The sequence below is a fragment of the Hippopotamus amphibius genome, chromosome 6 (assembly GCF_030028045.1).
Source record: "Hippopotamus amphibius kiboko isolate mHipAmp2 chromosome 6, mHipAmp2.hap2, whole genome shotgun sequence".
NCBI classification, from domain to species: Eukaryota; Metazoa; Chordata; class Mammalia; order Artiodactyla; family Hippopotamidae; genus Hippopotamus; species Hippopotamus amphibius.
In genome coordinates this window covers 84,557,335-84,571,328 of record NC_080191.1, presented here as the reverse complement: position 1 = coordinate 84,571,328, position 13,994 = coordinate 84,557,335, and the positions used below count along the sequence as shown (strand labels likewise).

Genomic DNA, 13,994 nt, shown 5'->3' with positions numbered 1-13,994 from the left:
ATATTAGTTTTGAGTTTACATTTTAAAAGTGGTTTTAATGTATATAATTCTTGATTTTTCCATATTGGAAACTATGATTATTATTCTTATTGTAATAATTACATGTGTTAAAAGTAGTGTGCTATTATCATACACATCATATTCCTCTTCTACAGGGAGAGCAAGGTTTTGAAGGCAGCAAAGGAGAAATTGGTGAAAAGGTAAAGATCACTTTTCTTATTCACTTGTAAAAATAAATTGTGTTCTTGAAAGTATTTTGAAGCAGAATAACTTGTTCTTGTGCTTTCGTAAAAACAATTCAATGGTTTTATAGAAATAATTTAAAATATTTGTTTCACTTAAGGTAGACTTACCGTATCAGTGACTGTCAGATATCTTTCTAAACTTGTTAGGTGGTAGTTATTTCTACATATTTCTAGTTAAATAATTTCATTGATATAGTTAAAACATTTATTAAGCATTATATTTTTGTGCTGTAACATCATTGATGTGCTCATAAAGTGTCCAGGTCTAAATAAATGCTTTGTTTATATGTACACTTAGTTTAACAGCAGGATTTTTCCTGAGGAAATAAGTGAGTAGAACTAATTGTAATAGTCAAGGTCTGAGAGAAAAGGGATGGCACCTTCAAAATAGAATAGTGTGAAAGAGTTGAATAAAGGGAATGTTTGAAAGGCAGGAGCAGCATTTAGGAAAACTGCAAAGACTGAGCAGTATCCCAGACTGCATTATAGGGAACTCCTTAAACCCCGCCAGGTTGCTGGTTACCAGACTGAGAGGTAAAGAAAGCCTTGTGGAAAGGGCTGCAGGTTGAGCTGAGGGACGCTGTTAACTCCTCCATTCAAGCAATCGTTTTACATGTTCACAGCTTTGTACTGAAAGCGCAGAGGATAGAAGTGTCTTAGTCATCCAAAATTTCCCTTCACACAGTCATTTGCATTCTTCTCATTTCATATGTCTAGCTTTGTTTCTCGAATAGAACAAAAACAGCACCATTCCTTTGTTTTGTGAAATGGCATGTAATTGGACAGCCAGAAGGGAGTCTGGAAAGGGGAAGAGATAATCTCAAATTAGACTGTGTGGCCTGTGTTGAGTTTTCTGGGCAGTGATCAGTTATTTGCTTTTTCAATAAGTATTTATAGACAGAATGAGCATCTACTATAATTATAAGACAAATTACACAAATTGTAAGCTACTTGTTAATTACCTTTCTTCACAGAACAGTGAGGGGGAAGGAAGGATAGCCATATACCAGGGTGAGTCAAAAATTATCCGCACTCTGGCTGTACAATTTTTTTGTAAATTAACTTTTAGAAAAGACAAATACATCATTTTTGACATAATCTCCTTGCTTTTCAGTACACTTTGTCTGTCAACAAGCTTTCATATTCCCTCATTAAAAAATGTTTTAGGCTGAGATGCAAGCCGCGAATGCACTGGTGTCTTCACTTCTTCATCAGAAGTGAATCTTCTTCCTTGTAGGGCTGCTTTCAGGGGACCAAACAGGTGAAAGTCTGATGGAACAAGATCAGGACTATAGGGAGATTGCTTTAACACCACTCAAAATGAAGTTTTTGCAGAGTGTTGACAGTGTGGGCAGAAGTATGCGGACATGCATTGTCATGCAAGATCACAGCACCATTGGATAGCAGTCCTCTGCGTTTAATCCGAAGTTTAGGCTTCAGTTCTTCAATAAGCATCTCTGTCCATTCATACACACTTCTTCATGACAAAACTCTTTCTCCATACTATGCACAAAGTCTTCGATAAATAATGGCATCAGGTACACCCTCAGACCACAAAAACCAAATCACTGCATGATGCTCTTCTTTCATGCAAATCACAAGTGGGGCATCCATTTTTGCTCACACTGCAGTTACAAATGAACTGATGTAACATGTTCACACCTGCACAGCAGTGACGGGGGGAGACAGTAGCCTTGAGCAGAAAGTGCTGATAAGACAGTGCGGCCAACAGAAGTTTTAATATAACCAGAGTGCAGATGATTTTTGACTCACCTTTATACTAATTGTATAATTAAAGAGAAGCTCATTGAGTGATGACTGTTTTCTAAGTGGATCTTCCTTCTTTGGAATCTCTTCAATATTTTTGCTTTAGAATAACAGTCATTGAGAGAGCACGGCTTTAAATAAATGCTTTCTTTACACACATTCCTGTTTCATTAATGGGACTTTACCTGCAGGAATAAGTGAGAATAAGCAAGGAAAACAGATATATTCTCTGTAATTTAAAGTTGCCGTCTCACTGATCCTTAGTGGCTATTTCTATATTTTAGATATACAGTTGGTATCGCTCAGTAATAAATAGATTCTCACAGGCTATGATGTATAGAAAAACATTGAATACATTTGGCTTCAAAGATTTCTCTTCTAATTCCTCATATCTATTAACAGTTGCCTTCAAATAGTCCATTTCACTATGAAGTAAAAATATTTATGAGAGTATGATTGAGATATCAGAAAGAAATAAAGTACCAAATAGAAAAGACAGTATCTTGAATGACAATTACAATTCAAATGGTTTATAGTCAAATGTAAGATTCACATAACAACCCTTTATGTTGAAAGATATGTTCTGCTTTGATTACTATTTACCATTTATGGGATGTTTGTGTTTTTTCAGTGTTATGTGCTGTGTATTATGATATACGACCACACATATTTTTCTATAAGATATATAATTGACATCAAGTATTCATTTCTAGATTAGAAACTTTTTGTTTCTAGATTAAACAAGAAAAGTATGTGAGGCACCAGAATGAGATTCTTGGACTGCTTACAACATAATTTGTTTTCTGAATAAAGACAATTTCGTCTGAATTTCAATTTTTTGTGGAAAACTGTGTACATAGTGAAAATAAGACTCACCTTTCTTCTTTAATTGCCTTAATGTGGCCTTTACTGTGTTTAAAATTTGACTTGTAAATGACACAATTCACTAGTTGCAAAGTGAAATAATTCAGGAAGTTGTTATTGTTTAGAGAGATCATGTCTACCAAAGCCACATGGCTACTGACCAAAAAAGGAAAAGTTTATCAACTGTCAAAGAGAAAATAGCACATGATGGGTTCTGGTAATATTTCTTAGTCTGGTATCAACCAGGTAGAGAAATATGCAGCTTTTCTTTATGGCTAGAAAACTAGCTTTCAGGCCAGCTTACCCCAAGCTGGACTATCATGGGGTTCCTCAGTGTATTGAAGATGCTGCATTCAGTCCAGAAAAGAACCCATGGTACTTGAACAAGTATAGAGGACCTCATTTGAAAACATATTCCTGAGTCTATAGCAACTTATAACAGGGCAGAAACTCATGCCTCATTACCTGAGGAAACACAATTCAGCGAAGTCAGTCTTGAAGTGAAAATTATTTGAAGAGGTGGTTCTTTCCCTCAAAGATTAATTTCTGATGCTGGCAGGACCCTCCCAGAGGACAGCTCTCTTCAGGTTTGTCACATTCTGGTTTATCTTAGGAATGACCCCACCCCGCTGCCCTGGTCCTGGCTGGAGCATCATTCAAAGATCCCTGGACCCCTGACAGCATAGCCAACGAGGCAGGAGAGGGGAGGTCTGCATTCTGGCTGAGGGATAGACTCCCAGCTGAGGTCTACATTCAGATTTCTCTGTTTCTATAGGAGTGGTCATAAACATCCCTTCTTTGGGGGATTTTCCTTAGGTTCCTTCAGTATTGTTATGTGTCTACTACTAGCAATAAACAAAGTGAAGAGTTCACTCTTCTTTTTTAAATTTATTTTACTGAAGTATAGCTGATTTACAATGTTGTGTTAATTTCTGCTGTACAGCAAAGTGATGCAGTTATACATATATATATATATTCTTTTTCATATTCTTTTTCACTATTGTTTATCACAGGATATTGAATGTAGTTCCCTGTGCTCTACAATAGGACCTTGTTGTTTATCCATTCTACATACAATGGTTTGCATCTGCTAACCCCAAACTCCCAATCCATCTCTGCCTCTCCCTCCGCTTGGCAACCACAAGTCTGTTCTCTATGTCTGTGAGTCTGTTTCTGTTTTGTAGATAAGTTAATTTCTGTCACATTTTAGATTCCACACATAAGCAATATCATATGATAATTGTCTTTCTCTGACTTATTTCACTTCATGTGATAATCTCTATGTCCATCCATGTTGCTGCAGGAGGCATTATTTCATTTTTTATGGCCGAGTAATATTCCATTGTATATATGTACCACATCTTATTTATTCATTCATCTGTCAATGGACATTTAGGTTGTTTCCATGTCCTGGCTATTGTAAACAGTGCTGCTGTGCACATAGGGGTACATGCATCTTTTTGAATTATAGTTTTGGCTGGATGTATGCCCAGGAGTGGGATTGCTGGATCATAGGATAGTTCTATTTTTAATTTTTTGAGGAACTTCATTCTATTTTCCTTAGTGGCTGCACCAATTTACATTCCCACCAAAAGTGTAGGAGGGTTCCCTTTTCTCCACACCTTCTTCAGCATTTATTATTTGTAGATTTTTTAATGATGGCCAGTCTGACTGGTGTGAGGTGGTGAAGAGTCCTCTCTTGATGGTAATTATCCCCACTGTCAGGCTTCCTCGTAATGACGTAGCCAAACCAACTCTTGTTATATGACCAAAGGTAAACACAAGAACTAGGCTCTGAATATCACTTTAGTAAAAGGCTGTTTGGCAGGGGTTCAAAGTGATCTTTGTTCTTAAACCCTGAGCCCAGGTCTTTACTTCAGGTCTTTGTGAAAATAGGAATATTACTTGGTTGCATTTATGAAAGATGGAGCAAACTGAAAAGCAAATGTAAACATCTGCTCCATAGTATTATAGAGTTTGATATTTTAAGGTAACTTCTTCAGATCATGTAATTTAGTTTGCTTTTAAAATTATCATTCTTTTATATTGTCAATCAAGCCCTAACTAAAAGTTTAAAAGCTAATTTCTTCAGCATTAAACTTCATTCTTCTGCACTTTATTGTCAAATATCATTTAATCATGAGAGAGAAACATCCAGGGGCAGCTGTTACTCATCCCACAGCATTCCTGACATTTTCTAGCTGAAATATTGTCAATTTTGGTTCATTCAAGAGTAACATTTAAGATAACATGGGCACACATAGCAGCAAATCCTTACAAGGATCTAGGATGTTTCAGCGACTGTGAAGCTGTTCCATTTCGTGTTAAAATTATCTGGTCTCTTCAAGATCTCTTAAGTTTAGTGAAAAGAAAAAAGAACAACCAAATCGCTTTTCACCGTGACTCACGTCGCTGTGGGAGATGTGGACGGTGTGCAGCAGTCTGGAGTGCTCATGGTTCAGCAGGTTCTGACCTATGGGCATTACCTACATTCATTGTCTTGATCAATGATCTTTTCTTTCACGCTGAGTTAAACTAATAACAATAACCATAACCGTAAAACTAACAAATGCATATGATTCCTGCTTTAATTTATCTCTTAAAACTTCAGAAAACTGATTGCTATAAATTTCCAGTGAGCTATGATTTTTATTGTCTTCTTACCAGAGTGTTGTCTAGGTCCTGAAATGCCATGTATTTGTTTAAACCAGAAAATTATATTTAAATATTTATTACTCTGGTTTTATTGCTGTTGCCAATATGTTACCTGACAGAATCCACTGGAAAAACATCTAACTGATGCCTGTTCTAGTTGGTTTACTTAACCACATATTATAGATTATATTACTGCAATATAATCTATAATATAATTTTGTAGAAAATGTGATATTCAAATGAATAAAATTATTAAAGTGTCTATTGTAATATATAGTTAAGTACAAGTATGGGTTACTAATTCAAAACTATCTGGGTTGTTTATAATTAAGCCATGCATCCAATCATTTGTATTTTTTAATGTTCAGATGATATAACTCAAATTTTCATAGGCCAGCCTGGAATAAAATATACATTTAGGCTTAGTGTTGATTTTATGAACGGTGTGTAGCCTTTTGCCTTTGGTGGATGCTTCTAAAGATATGATAGGCGAAATGGAAAATGCTTACTAGAAAATGTCCTCCCTTATCTATTTCATAGCTTCATTGACTCCTTTTGGTTTCCACTCAAGTGAATATTCAAGAGCAACAGCACTGAATCCATTTTCTGTTATTCTGTTGCTTTTTATTTTCAGTATCAAAAATGTGTCAACACCTGTAACACATCATATATTGTCCTGATACATAAATGCTATAAAGGCTAGGCTAATGAGAATGATGGGCAGTGTATTCAGTAGCATTTCATTGATTTATTTCTCATAGCTTGATTTAAATTTTATATTTAACTCATAATAACAAAAGCTAGAAGTTGACTATTTTTATATTAGCACCACAAATAAATGATTTTGCCTGTCTGTAAATGACTAAAATATTGACTTCTAGCATTAAATATCATGAGACTATAGTCAGTAAGGCAACCAATAATATCATTTGTTACTAGAAACAACAATTATGGCTTCAAAGAAATCAAGACCTTTTAAACTGGAAGATATTTTCACTTTACATTAGTCAATTTTCCATTCAATTGTCGTTACGATAATTGCACATAGAACTTGAGTTGAGAATTTGAAGGCATAGCTGTGGTCTTTTTGCCATTTAAAATTTTCTGGAGAATGAGAAAAAGCCCAAGTAAGTAAGCCTATACAAATGCATAACTTATTCTTCAGAAGGTTCCAGGGTAGTATCTAGGTCATTTGTCAGGAAACACGCATTCCTCGTTTCTGGAGAACCACTCCAGAGAGAGCCTAGACTTAACAGTTCATTGTAGAACTGATGACCTATGGTAGGATAAGTGGATTCACATTCCTCTGTCCAGTGTTCTAATCCAGCTCTGCCATGCCAGCTGTGTGAATCTGGACATGTTCCTTGCTGCTTTTACCCTAGTCTCCTTTTCTGTAAAATAAAGATAATTCCTACCTTATGGGGTGGTTGTAGGAGTAAAATAAGTACGTAGCAAATAAAAAGTGCTCAGTAAAGGTTAATATCCCCAACAGCCAAAATATGAAAAAAGGTAAATATTGGTATTTTGAGAAAAATAGATTTGGTATAATTACTAGTCTAATTTTTTATTTGCCTAGTATTTTTTTTTTAATTTTAAAACTCTGAACACTGGTTTTTTTTAATTCATTCATTCATTCATTCATTCATTGACTGCATTGGGTCTTCATTGCTGCACATGGGCTTTGTGGAGAGCAGGGGCTACTCTTCATTGTGGTGCATGGACTTCTCAGTGTGGTGGCTTCTCTTCTTGCAGAGCACAGGCTTTAGGTGCACTACTGAAGTAGTTGTGGCACATGGGCCCAATAGTTGTAGCTCTTGGGCTCCAGAGCACAGGCACAGTAGTTGTGGCACACAGGCTTAGTTGCTCCACTTATTTGCCAAGTATTACTTCCTAATTTTCCTTCTAAATAAGTAAGCAAAGGACAAGAGGATATATTAGTTAGCTACTGGTGTGTAACAAATCACCCCAAACTTTAGTGGCTTAACACATTCATTTGTTTAGGTCACACTCCTGTGGTTTAGCAGTTCGGACTGCACTTAGCTCAGTGACTTTGCTCCCAGCTGGTCTTCTTGAGGTTTGCTTGTGTATCTTTGCTCATCTGGCAGGTTGGCTGAGGGGTGGCTGGTCTAGGTTGGGCTCTGATGGACAACTTGTCTACTCCAAATGGTCTCCCATCCTCCAACAATTATCCTGGTCTTGTTCTCAAGGTAACAGCAGGGGTCCAAAGAGAGCAAGCGAAAGCATATAAGGCCTCTCGAGGCCCCCGGCTCAGAGCCAGCATGACATCACCTCTGCCACATTATGTTGGCCAAAGCAAGTCCCAAACACAGCCCTGATTCAAGGAATGGGAAAACAGATGCCCCCTCTTGATAGCTGCAAAGTCACATTACAAGGGGTATGGATACATAGAGGGGTGAAAATTGGGCCATTTTTATAATAAATTGAACACAAATGAGATAAAACTTCCTTAATTTAGTATAACAGTTGAACTCTACTTCAGAGCAAAAGGGGTGAATAGATTTAGCAACTTCACTTCCCTTCTTCTCCCATGACTTGCACAGTAATTCTTAAAGTTATATTTACATAGTGGGACTCAGAGACTATGTCAAAAGATGTTTCCTATTTGAAATGGTAGAAATGCTTTATGTGCAATAGGAAAATATCATAGAAAGATGAAGTTGTTAATTAGAATGGGAAGGGAGAGATACAAGCTATCAGATAACTAAACCAAGGAATGACTTAGTTCCTTTACATAGTCTCATGTGCTTCTTAATTTTAGCTAAAGTAACGCTGAGACCAGAACAACTGGAAAAAGCAGGTCAGAGTTGAAATGTATTTTTAGGATTTCACTATTAATGCTTTCTTGGCAATTATGCCTAGCATTCAAAACTAATGCAAGAATGTTAAATACTGTTATTTTAAATATAGCACTTTCCCATCATCACTTTAAAACAACTGTGGACATGTCACCTTACTTCCTGTGAATTCTCTCCTGGTTCCCCTTGTAGAAGTTACTGAACATCAGCATGTTGGACAATTGTTTCATTTACCCTGGTAACATGTAACACTTCTGCAACTTTCAGGAAGGGCTTACTTGTTTAATTTGACAGCTGACTTGAAAAATGAAGAGAACAGATGGAGCAGAATAATAACTATGATTTCAAAATACACAGCAATTTATCTGTGGCCAATGCCAATTGGTATGGGAGTAACCACGCCAACTTTCAATTAGCCATGGTAGCAGGCAGTGGGGAAGTGTAATGGTAATCCCACAGGCAAGCTGGAGGCTTAACGTTAGCCTTCACTGATTGTGTGTCGTTTTCTTCATTCTTTACGGGGCTAGTGAATAACTCTAGAGTATGTCAAATATGTCTAACCTCTGTCGCTGCAAATTTTCATAGTGGTTATAGAAGTGAAATGTCAAAAAAAAAAGAGACATGAAAAAGAAGAGAATAACCATCAAAAGTTGTACTCTTTCTTGAATATTTAGTCTTTTAAAGTGTTATTTTAAATGATTGTTTAATATTTCACTGTGTGGATATATATATTTTTTGACCATTTCTTTGTTGGAAATTTAAGTCCTTATTTGTTTTGCTTCTGTATTTTTAAATTTGTTTTAGCTAGTACACAGTGCAGAATCAGCATATTTTGATAAGCATCTTTAAATACATCTCTTGTTCTTCCTTTGAACTAGATTTCTGGAATTAGAATTATTGGGTTGATGAGTATGGAAAGTTTTAAGATTATTGATACATATACTCAAATTACTTTCTCCAAAGTTTTTTCAATCAGTTTACACATTCATAAGTAGTGGTTGCATCCTTTTTCTACCATCGCTGGCTTTAAGTATTACGTTTTTCAGATGTTTACAATTTTTAATCAATAAATATTATTTCCCTTTAAAATTTTATTGCTTTATCTCTTGTATTTCTTCAGCTACATCCCATTAAACATTTGTACACACAATTCTGTCATATATATTATAAATATTATTTCCATCTTAAGGTTTGCCTTTAACGCTTACTATGAATTGATACACAGAAATTCAAAATTTCTTGCTTGACAGTTGGTGCTTCTTTAATGATTTCCTTAATTCAGTTTATGTTTTGATATCCTGTGCTTTCAAGAAATCAGTTAAATAGTCACTCTCATTTTTTTCTAGTTTTACTTTTACACATTGTAACCCTTTCTTCCACCTAAATATATGAGATGAAAATGAAACTAGACTTTTCCTTCAAAACCATGTCTGATAATAATTTCCTTATGATGCTTTCTTTATCATATACTAATTCTTATATTCTAAGATTATTATTTAGGTATGTATTGTCTGTTAATTACTATATCACTGACACATTCTTTTAATTATTTTAGCTTTTATAATACATTTTAACATCTAACACTGGAAACAGTTTCATCGCTGTTCTTTCAAAATGATTTCTTGCATATTTTTACCCATTTACAGTGCTACTTGCTACATGTTTAAATTTGGATGGTTACCCACTCTTTGATTTGCTCATCCTTGAACTGAGAATAATAATGATACCTATTTTATTGGGTTGTGTCAAACTTACATGATGTTATCATCGAAGGGTCCTAACCAGTGCCTGGCATAGAGTAAGATGTTAAAAAAGTGTTTGTTTTTATTTTTATCTTCTTTATAAATTTAGCTTAGTTCTCCTAGTTCCAAAATATCCAAAATAACTACTGGTATTTCGACTGGTTTTATGTTAACTATACACATTGCTTTGGGATAGAGCAGAATGTGGCTGAGCCTCAGAGGAGTTGGAGTCAGGAACTAAAAAGCCATCAAGAACCAGGATACCTCTGCATCCTCTCTTTTCTTCTTTGGCTACATGATCTCTCTTTTCTGTGAAGCTGCTCTATTCTTTTGCTTGTGTTACATCCTGACTCTGCTGGCCCATCGGTAAACTTAGTATTAGATGGCCAGCCTTGCCCCCAGGTTGCACATCTCCATAATCCCAGTGCCATTAACACACTGCCTTCACCAGGTGCCACGCTCACATTCTGAGTACAGAGAATCTAGTTGACTCATCTCTGTTTCTGTTACCTGAGTCTGGAAAGCCCTGCAGCCAACTCAGCTGACTTACAGGGAGTGCACGGGATTTTGAGAAAGGGAATGGGGTGAGAAAAAAAAAAAAAAAGCATCCATAAGACTGTAAGTATTGCTGATTTATGGGAAAGCACTTGACTTTTGTTTAGTATCTAGTCACTTTACCCAATTCTCTTATTGATCCTAGCTGCTAATTTTATTAATTCTATTAATTTTTCCATTGAAAGCAATGGGATGTATATGACAATGTCAAAGGAAATACTCATTTTAGCTTCTTCATTCCAATTGTTTTAATTCCCTCCATGTTTTATCTTGTTGTAGACTGGTGGAAGAGGACAAATGGAAAGAGTAAATGTAGGGTGACTACTTAGGAGACCTACAGCAAGAGACGGCTCCAGCTTGTAATTTTCCTGAAGGTGGAGAGAAGTGGATAGGTTTCAGATATAACTTAGAGATAGCACCAACTGGTTTTAGTGATGTGGGGGTGAGAGAGAAGGTGGTGATAAGAGATTATTGTCACATTCTGGCCATTGTATATTGTAAGAGGAACAAATATGAGTGGGGTTTATACCATGAGTTTGAAATATGTGAGGCATCTTATTAGAACTGAGCCAGACATTCAGGGAAAAAAGTCTGTACTCCAGTTACAAATGGGGGGTGGTCTGCATATAGCAATGGGAGGGGTGAAACTGCATAAGGAGAGGGGTTGGAAGTAGGAGAAGGCCTGTGCCGATGAGCTGAGGAACTTAAACATTCAGAAGTTGAGTAGAGGGAGAAGAAGAGCATAGAGAAGATGCATCTGGAGAAGTACAGGGAAAAATCAGTAGAATGAGTGTTGCCAAGAAGAGGAAAGTGAGTGTTTAAAGGTTCATAATGTGCTTAGCAGGCAAATCAGATCACAACGTCAGTAGCTAATATTTGTTGAACATTTACTATTTGCAGGCATTTTCCTTCTATGAGCTTCGTATGAATTACCTCATTTAATCCCCTCAACAACTTCCTGCTGTTATTATCCCCATTCTGTAGAAGAGGAAACAAGGGAAGAAGGTAAAAAATTAAGAAGAAACACCAGAGCTCTAACTCACTGCCTCCCTAGATGAGCAAGTTGAAATTGTCCGTGTGGGACAATGAATAAGGGTAGACATCAAGTGCAATTTGTTGAAGAGTAAGTTACAGATGGAAAAGTAAAGAGAATATGCAGAAAACCCTCTCAAGAATGGTCTGTAAGGAGGGCACAGCAACAGCTGCGGTGGTATGGATTGTAGAAGAAGAAAGTTTAATGCACCATGTATCCAAAGCAAGCATGAGTTCTTGAGAGGAAAATCTTGATTAAGATAGAACCCAAAAGAATAGTACAGACCAAGCTCACTTACACGAAGAGCTGCAAATGGCTTACATTTTGCAAGGAATATCAGACTTACACCAATGATAATATAATATTTAAGAAATTTCCATTAAAATCAAGAAGAAAAGTATCACCATTATTATTTAACAATGTTCTGAAATTTCCAACCAATGTCAATTTTACTTCCAAATTATAGTTTGAATTTCTCCATCTCTCCATAGCCCCCAAACCACCAAACCGTAATCATTTATTATCAACTCCTGACTGCTCTTCCTGTTTTCATTCTCGCTCTTCTCTCATCCATCCTCCAATTATAGAGATGGATGTTTACAAAACTACTCATGGGCTCCTTGTGCTTGAAACATTTAGTTGCTTCCTATTGTTAAAATCCCAAATCCCTGTAGTTGCCTCTCTGACCTCAGCTCTCCATCACTCCCCTTTTCTCCTTCGGCTCCAGCCACAACCACCTGGTGTCACTTCCTGGAACTCACCAACCTCTCTTCTGCCTCAGATCTGCCCATTGGTTCTGCTTGGGACACTTTTTCACTTCAGTTGGCTAACCTCTATCTACTTATCACAGCTTTAAAGTCATTTTCTCAGGGGAGGCTTTCTTGATGCTCCAATCAAAATCAGTTCCTTTGGTTTAATTTCTCATTATACCTTTAATACTACACTTCATTTTTATACCACTTATCACAATTTATAATTATAAATTTACTGACTTTTTTTTTCTATTTCCTCCAGTAGAACGATAGCTTCAAAAGAGCAGGGACGATATATGTTTATGTCTTTTATCTCAGACAACTAACATAACGCCAAGCACATAGAAGAATTCAGTTGGTTAATTCAGTGCCGGAGGAGAGTAGTGTAGAAATGGCTTAGTGTTTCCTTTCAACCTTCTGAAATATCCAATAATTGTTATTTTGATTTATTCAACTCAGTATCTACCCTACTTTTTCAGATTCCAGCTATTGAATTTGTGAGGTGGAGTAGAGATCAAAATTAGTTTCACGTGTATGATCCTTGAAATCCTGTTTCATATGGTATTTGTCTTCCAAAGATATCACTTATATGTGGAATCTAAAATATGACACAAATGAACTTATCTATGAAATAGAAACAGACTCACAGATGTAGAGAACAGACTTATGGTTGCTGAGACAGGGGGTAGGAGGAGGGATGGATTGGGAGTTAGGGATTAGCAAATGCAAACTATTATATATAGAATGGATAAACAACAAGGTCCTACTGTATAGCACAGAGAATTATATTCAGTATTCTGTGATAAACCATAATGGAAAAGAATATGAAAAAGAACGTGTGTGTGTATGTATACACACATATATAGCTGAGTCAGTTTGCTGTACACCAGAAACTAACACAACATTGTAGATCAACTATACTTCAATAAAATAAACTTTAAAAAAGAAATGTGTTTCAAAAAAGACAATATGTAAAACTTTACTATATATATGTTTAACTTTACTATATTTAATAGTATACTAAAATGTGCAGAAAAGTAATAGGTTAGCATAGTTCCATTTTTCATTACTTGTGAAGGACCTTGCCTTTGTTAGCCACTGTTTAGTTCCTTATACTAAAAAACAAAACAATACAGTTCTTCTAATACCAGATATTACAGTGTCTTTTCAACTTCGTGGTGGTATTAAGGGTCGTCTATTGAGTCTTGTGTCATAATTTTTAGTTGCAATTACAGTGGAATTTTAGAACTATTGATAGCAGTGACCTTAGGTTGGTTTTGCAAGGAAATTTATTCAGTAACTATTTTATGTGATTTAAGGACAAAGACATATGGAAATTTGGGGCACATAATGAGAGATAAGTAGAAAAGTCACAATCCTCATTTCTATGGTGATTAAGACAGCTTGATTTTGGATAGTTTTTCTCATTAGGAGGGGCTGAGTATTCTAAAAGGATGGTTTACAATTTGTCTGAATTTTGCTTTTATTTTGACCTTTATTCCAGTTACTCTATTTCTTCATTCCAGGCTCCAGCACTGTCTTGAGCATCCACTCCTGTGCTTTAG

The 13,994-nt window shown here is 36.0% G+C and overlaps 1 protein-coding gene across 1 annotated transcript in view; it reads left to right on the top strand.

Annotated features, from left to right (window-relative positions):
* The window catches only part of COL19A1 (collagen type XIX alpha 1 chain), a 375,262-nt gene that overhangs the window by 94,690 nt on the left and 266,578 nt on the right, over window positions 1–13,994 (top strand). The window contains exon 10 of the mRNA XM_057737773.1: window positions 156–200. Within this exon, the coding sequence (XP_057593756.1) occupies window positions 156–200 (45 nt within the window). The remainder of the gene's footprint in view (window positions 1–155; window positions 201–13,994) is intronic.